The sequence below is a fragment of the Orycteropus afer genome, unplaced genomic scaffold (assembly GCF_000298275.1).
Source record: "Orycteropus afer afer isolate SDZICR_OR568_19922 unplaced genomic scaffold, OryAfe1.0 scaffold00512, whole genome shotgun sequence".
NCBI classification, from domain to species: domain Eukaryota; kingdom Metazoa; phylum Chordata; class Mammalia; order Tubulidentata; family Orycteropodidae; genus Orycteropus; species Orycteropus afer.
The window spans coordinates 251,128-258,607 of NW_006922099.1; the positions used below are offsets into that span (position 1 = coordinate 251,128).

General features: G+C 39.2%; 1 protein-coding gene across 1 annotated transcript in view; it reads left to right on the plus strand.

Annotated features, from left to right (window-relative positions):
• Nucleotides 1–7,480, plus strand: part of BMS1 (BMS1 ribosome biogenesis factor) — an 89,886-nt gene that overhangs the window by 75,418 nt on the left and 6,988 nt on the right. Inside the window, exons 15-18 of the mRNA XM_042782921.1 lie at nt 3,679–3,867; nt 3,947–4,127; nt 4,506–4,564; nt 6,491–6,613. Coding sequence (XP_042638855.1) covers nt 3,679–3,867; nt 3,947–4,127; nt 4,506–4,564; nt 6,491–6,613 — 552 coding nt within the window. The remainder of the gene's footprint in view (nt 1–3,678; nt 3,868–3,946; nt 4,128–4,505; nt 4,565–6,490; nt 6,614–7,480) is intronic.

Below are 7,480 nucleotides of genomic sequence, written 5' to 3' on the forward strand. Positions count from 1 at the left end.
CTCAGGTTTTGGTTAACTTAGACTTCATCTGATCAGAGTATCTCCTGATTAGTCATTAACTTAGTGGTTACAAGTCTGTAATGCCCTTTGACAGAAATGACTAAGACATGTAAACCTAGTTCTGAAGTTTTTGTTTCAGGACTCTGGATTTCTCTGAGTGAAATGGAGGCCATTGAATAGTTTTGAACAGAGGAGAGAAATGATCTGACTTACCTTTGAAAAGATTTCTCTAGTTCAGTAAGAGATTAAGGTGATAAAAACTGGTGAAGTAGCAGTGGAGGTGAGGAAAATAATTGAATTCTGAATATACATTATTTTAAAAGTAGATCGATAAGGATTTCTGGTGGATTGAAATTGGGGTGTGAGAGAGAAGAAATAAAGATGACTGATGAGAAATTATGATTGGGTTGTCCTAAGGAAACCCTCTAGGAGATAAAGGTTTGTGCAGGGAAATGAAGTTTGAATATGTTATGTTTGAGTTGCCTTTTAGGTAAATGGAGTATTAAATAGGCAGTTGAGAGTTCTGGAAAGTGGTTGGGGCAGGGATTTAAAATGTAGAACCTCTAGTATATGGATGCTGTTATTTAATGCCATGAATAGGATGAAGAATTCTAGTGAGTGAGCATAGATACAGAAGGAGGGAGGGCATCAGAACACGGGACACTCCAGCATAAGAGGTTGGGCAAAGAGAAGGAAATATCAGTGGCATTTGCACAGTACTCAGCAAGATGGAAGTAATCTAAGAAAACAGGTATGCTGGATACCATTGTAGAAAGGAGTGCTACATTGTTTCAAATCCTAGTGATAAGTTAAATGAAGACAGAATTGACCACTAGATTAGAAATATGCAGTCTTTTAGTGACTTTAACAGTCATTTTAACGGGGTGGTAGATGTGACCATGTGGATTTAAGAGAGAATGGGAGAAGAGGAAGTGCAGACTGGGACTATGGAAAATTGTTCTGGAGTTTTGCTGCTGAGAAATGAGGCAGTAGTTGGTGGGGGAAGTGGAATCAAGATTTTAAATGAGAGAAATAAAAGGGAAGATTTATTGGAATAAAACTATTCAGCAAGAGTTGATGTTATCTAGTGTACAAGTGAAGTTTGGCATTTAATAGGGGAATGGATAAGTGGTCTGTAACTGCTATCCGAAAGAACTTCGTGATAAACATAACCACCAAAATATGAAAATGCTCATCAGAGTCACTAAAAGCCTTCAAGTACATTTCTAATTAGCCTCTAGACACTTGTGGATATTGATGGCTTGAAATGTGGCTAGTTTGACTGAAGAACTGAATTTTAAAATTTTACTTCATTTTAATTAATTTCAATTTAAATAGCCACATGTGACTATCATATTGGACAGTGTAGAGCTATAATAAAAGGCTGGCTCTGGATACATGTCTTAGTTCTCTAGTGTTGCTATAATAGAAATACCACAAATGGATGGCTTTAACAAATAGGAATTTATTCTCCTACTGTTTAGGAGGATAGAAGTCCAAATTCAGAGTGCTGGCTCTAGAGTCTATGCGAAGATCCCTCAATCTTGGGCTTCATCACTGCCTCTTGCTCCAGGCCCACAGAAGCTAGAGGTATCTCAATCAGGCAGCTGCTGGCTGGTGAGGCTGACAAGTAGAATGGCCCAATCCCAAGATTGGCAGGCCACTGAGATGAAGACTTAGCCAAATGCAGGATTCAGATGTGCCAAAAACCCTTCTTAAAGCTTCTTATATACAGAAAGCAGGCCACACCCCAGAGGCAACTACTTAGCTGCTCACAGCAGATTCCACCTTGTAGTTGATTACAGTCTCATGGAGAATAACTATATCCAGCTGGCTGGCCACTAAAATCCACAGCCCAGCCAAGTTGACACACAACCTTAACTACCATGTTTCCACCCCTTGTCAACCTGGCACCTATACAGATTAATTGAGTAGCCTGAGTCTTTTAGGCCGTCTGAGTGACAGCCTTATCCCCTTGTCCTGGCAGGCCCTATTCTTCTGCCCCTTGGGTATTGCAGTTTCACCCCCTCCCTTTTGGGCAGCACATATGGCCCTATTCCACTGGTGCTCATGTACAGCAGCCCCATACTCCAGAACCATGTAGATGAAGATCTGACTCTTTGAAACCTAGGAGGCTGTGGTGCTTTTACCTGAAGAGGCCTTTGAGTCCTACCTTATGAGACTGAGGCAATACTACTTCCCATTTCCTTGATCTCTCAGCTTCTGCCAATTAATGCCTAAAGGCAACCCACTCTGCCAAAAAGCCTCCTGCCCGGAGACGTTTTGCTTTCTTGATCCATGGGTTCGCAAGCCTATCACTCTGTCTCCTGCCTGTCTCAGCTCTGCTGCTGCTATCTCTCTGCCATGATCTCAGCATGGGGATCTTGGGTCCAAGGACTTGCTTCACTCCTACTTCCGCATTTTAGGTGTCTGATAGAGTGGCACCCCACTCTCTTAGTACCAAATTCTGCCTTGGTTCTCTAGTGCTGCTATAATAGAAATACCACAAATGGATGGCTTTAACAAATAGGAATTTATTCTCTTACAGTTTAGGAAAATAGAAGTCCAAATTCAGAGTGCTGGCTCTAGGGGCTGGGTGAAGGCCTCTTGACCTTGGGCTTCATCTCTTCCTCTTGCTCCAGGCCCACAGGAGCTAGAGGCATCTCAACTCAGGCAATTGCTGGCAGCTGAGGCTGATGAATCCAGGGTCAGCAAGTAGAATGGCACAGTCCCACGATCAGTAGTCAACACGGCAGACCACTGGGTCAAGTCCAGGAACAGTCCCAAGATTGGCATGCTACTGAGATGAAGACTTGGCCAAATGCAGGATCCAGAAAGCTGGAGACCTTTCTCAAGGCTTTTCCTTATTACTAGAATCAGGCCACACTGTGAAGGCAACTGCTGCTGGTCACAGAAGATTCCACATGGATGAGATTATAATCTTATCATGGGGAATACTACTTCCAGCTGCCCAGCCACTCAAAACCATGGCCCAGCAAAGCTGACACACAACCTTAACTACCAGAGTACATAAGGGAACTCTGGTAGTGTAGTCGTTAAAGCATTCAGGAGCTAACCAAAAGATTGATGGTTCAAATCCACCAGCCGTTGTGCAGGAGAAAGATGAGGTAGTCTGCTTCTATAAATATTTACAGTCTTGGAAATTCTATGGAGCAGTTCTGCTCTGTAACTCAATAGCAGTGGGTTTGTTTTTTGTTTATTGATGTAAATCCTGGTAGAGGATTGGTTGTAGAAGTTCGAGTAGATTATGTTTTTGAGTGAATTAGGAAACAGTCATCAGCTGTCAGAAGAGATGAAGGAAGAGTTACTGGCATTGAAAGACATAAGAAAAAATGTGAAATCCTTTTTGGGAGAGTTAAAAAGTGTTGATTGAGGAAATTGAGAGCATTTGCTGCCTAGCAGTAGGATGCCTTTCTGAGTTGTTTACATTTGCTGTTATCTTGAAGCAACAAAGAAAAAACCAGTTGTGACATATTCTGAACAAACAGTAAAAGTGAAATATATGTTCTTTTTAACTAGGATAAAATCTGAATAATTCCATTCCTGGTTCCTTTATTTAGAAATTACTCAATTTATTTACTCAGTTTATGTTAATCTTACACTGTTATCTTATTAACAATAACAGTATTGTGGATTTTTCTTCCCCATCATATATAGCTTAACCGGGCAGAATTTGAAGATCAAGATGATGTGACCAGAGTTCAGTATGAGGGTTTTCGACCTGGGATGTATGTCCGGATTGAGATAGAAAATGTCCCCTGTGAATTCGTGCTGAACTTTGACCCTCATCACCCAATTATTCTGGGTGGTTTGGGCAATAGTGAGGGCAATGTTGGATATGTGCAGGTAGGTACCCTTTGTTGTAAATGATTGGACTTAAGTCCACACCAGTGATTTTATTGAATGAAATTTTTTCTCCTTTCAGATACGTCTGAAGAAACATCGTTGGTATAAGAAAATCCTCAAGTCCCGAGACCCAATAATTTTTTCTGTAGGGTGGAGGAGGTTTCAGACCATCCCGCTCTATTATATTGAAGACCACAATGGAAGGCAAAGGCTTCTAAAATACACCCCACAGCACATGCATTGTGGAGCAACATTTTGGGGTGAAATATTGGAATAACTTGCTTGTTAGCTTAAATTATAAACCATTTAGGCTTTATCATTATGTTGTTGTTGTTATGTGCCATCAGGTCAGACCCAACTCATAGCGACCCCTCCTTGGGTTTCCGAGGCAGTATCACTATGGAAGTAGATTGCCCCATCTTCCTTCCGAGGAGTGGATGGTGGGTTTGAGCCTCCAGCCTTCTGGTTAGCAGTCAAGTGCCTTAGGCAGTACACTACCAGAGTTCAATTTTGGTTTATTCATTTAATTAATTCCTAAGTCATATCTTTACTGGTTTCGATTAGAGTATTTATTTAAAACCAGATAAAAATTGTGCTGCTTTGTATTCTTTTTTTAGTTTTTCTATTTTGTTTTTAAGGTCCAGTTACTCCACAGGGAACTGGGTTTTTGGCAATACAGTCTGTCAGTGGAATGATGGTAAGTATCTTCGGTGTTTTCTTTTATAGTTTGTGTTTGAGAAATATAAGCTACTATGTACATGAAATTTTAAACTGAAAATTACTCATTTTCAGTGTGAAATATATAGTAAATTTATCCTTGCTTTTAATTCTCCTGCATTGTCTTAAAGTTGGGTTTGGGAGTAGAGAAGAGGGAGGTAAAAGAAGAATTATAATGATAACTGATGACATTTTATATTTTTATGTATATTTTGGACTTTTATTTAAGCAGTGCGTACATTTGCCAAACATTATATATACTAGGTTCTAGGAATACACCCATAAACCAATTTGAGTTAACCTTTGGTAACGCTGGTTAGCAAAGTATGTTCACACACTTTTTATTTAGTCAGAATAGTTTTAGGTTTTACCCCATATAACAAAGAAGAAAACAGAATAAGGACAGAATCCTCCCTGTGGTTCCAAAATTTAATTTCTTAAACATTACAACTGAGGTATACTTTCCATTCCAAATAGTTCATTATTGTGAAATTGTGTTAGTATGATACGACTCTCAAGAGAGTATTCATATCATCATCATTAGTATGATTTACACATATTAAGTGTTAGATTGCTTTTGTTAAAATACTGTTTTGCATGTTTAGATGTTCTCTAATTCTTTCTTAGCTTATTGTAAGTGAAATGCACTTCAGTAATTGTAAAAGAGACATCAGGGTCTTCTAACCTCCTCTAATTTCCTGAAGGGGAGAGAGAATCATCAGCAACAGGCCATGACTAATTCCTATGACGAAGACCTCAGATGTGCCTCCTATTTCCAACCCTTTTACCAATTCTGACATCAGCTCTCTTTCCCATGGCTCTCTCTACTTCTCTGCTGAGTTTGCTAATTCGTTGCGGTGGCCACCCAACTCACAGACAGAACTTACAATTATGGAGTTTATTAGGGAAGTGATAGATTGCAATTAAGGATCAGAAACAACTCAGGTTACATTTCTTCGATCAGGACAGCTCTTCTTCTCAGCTGTGCACACAGGCATGCCTGTTTCTGGCCTCAGCCTCTCGGCCTTCTTGGGCTAGCCTGACCTCAGCCCTGCTTGGACAAGTGTTACAAAGTTTTTTAGTTCTTCCAACAGGTGCGCAAAGACTCCCACTCTGCCACTGAGCCTTGGCTCAAAGGCACTTAGCTCTTTCCCGCTATAAGCCAGAAAACCCACCACACTATCTCTTGATGGTCTACTGGTGGTAATGCCTTTGCTGCCACCATTTCTCTGTCACTGCTTCTTGTAATCTCTCACCATCTCTAGTGTTATAGTTCTCTGTCTCCTGGGTCTAGAAGATTCCTAGCACAAGTCTAAAGGGCACACTCCACTCCCATCTTGGTGGTAGTCAAGTCCTTGACCTGTGCTCTGGGATTGGCTCTCCTTTAAACCTGGCAGGATGACAGAAGTGACCAACTCCCTCCTTAGGGTTCCATGCACCTTATTTGCATGGTCCCACCCCCACAAGAGCACCTTGCCATGCTATTTACATTATTAGCAAGCTGTCTGATTCCCTTAGTGGGCCACAAGCATCTCATAGCATAGTCCCACCCAGTCATTTGGTGAGAGTTAGAAAGACTATATATGGCTAACCTCCCTTGCCATCATGTTGATTCTGATTCTTAGTCACCCTATAGGACAGAGTAGACCTTCCTCACAGAGTTTCCAAGGCTGTAAATCTTTAACAAAAGCAGACTACCACATCTTTCTCCTGCAGAGAGACTGGTGAGTTCAAAATGCTGACCTTTCAGTTAAGAGCTGAGTACTTAACTACTGCTATGGTTAGACTATGTCTCAAAGTGCCATGTTTATTAAGTATGTCAGTGTACTGCAGTATTTTATTACATCACAAGGAATTGTTATTTTTCTCTTACTGGGATTATTCAAATCTTATGGGTTCCTTTTAGCCTGATTTCCGGATTGCTGCCACAGGAGTTGTTCTTGATCTGGATAAATCCATAAAAATTGTGAAGAAATTAAAGCTAACTGGATTTCCATATAAAATTTTCAAGAATACTTCATTTATTAAGGTTTGTATATCTGTATAATTAAAGTGAATGAGATACTTGCAAAATAATGTTTTCAGAACAGGTTTTTTTAATCTTTTAAAATCTTGATCTTTGGTGTTTTTATTTGTATACTGATCTCTGTATTACTTAAATATACTCAAAAATCTTAAGGTGAAGTAAAATCGATTTTAGTGATTGAGAATATGATTCATTACTTCCCTGTGAGAATAAATCAGAGATAATATTGAAAATATGTAACTTTGTTCATTGGGCTTCGTTTCCTTTTTGGGTTTTGTTAAGAAAAGGGGAAATACATGAGTTTCTTTAACAGTCTCAGTGGAAAAATAGGCAAAGCAATTCACAAAAAAACTTGTTGGCAAGGGTATGGAGAAATGGACACAGTTTTGCAGTATTTTGGGAAGGTAGTTTAAGCAGCATTTATTGACGATCTCATTAGTGGAGATATTTCCATTAAAAATACAAGTGTTAAGAAAATGTTTTTGTAATATAAATACCACTTGGCGTTTCTCTAGTTCTTTTTACTTTCTGAATACGTTCACCTAAATAGTAAAAGTTGACCTGCAGTTGAGCCCTGTGAGATGCCAGCAAAGAACTACCTAGGCCATTTTAGTCCAGTAAAGATGGGTTTGATCTTTTACAGTGATACCACTGCTGAACATACTAATGAGCCTACAGTGAAGTATTTTGTTTAGCATTATTTTTAGAAAAAAATGAAACAGTTGTTTTCTTTTTGATCTGGTATTTCCACATGTAGTGTGGGGAGTTTTCGTTACCATATTTTATTACCTTTTAATTAATTTATTTTTTAACTAAAGATGTATTTATGAACTAAGTTAAAATATATAATGTTATGTCTTTTTTTTTTTT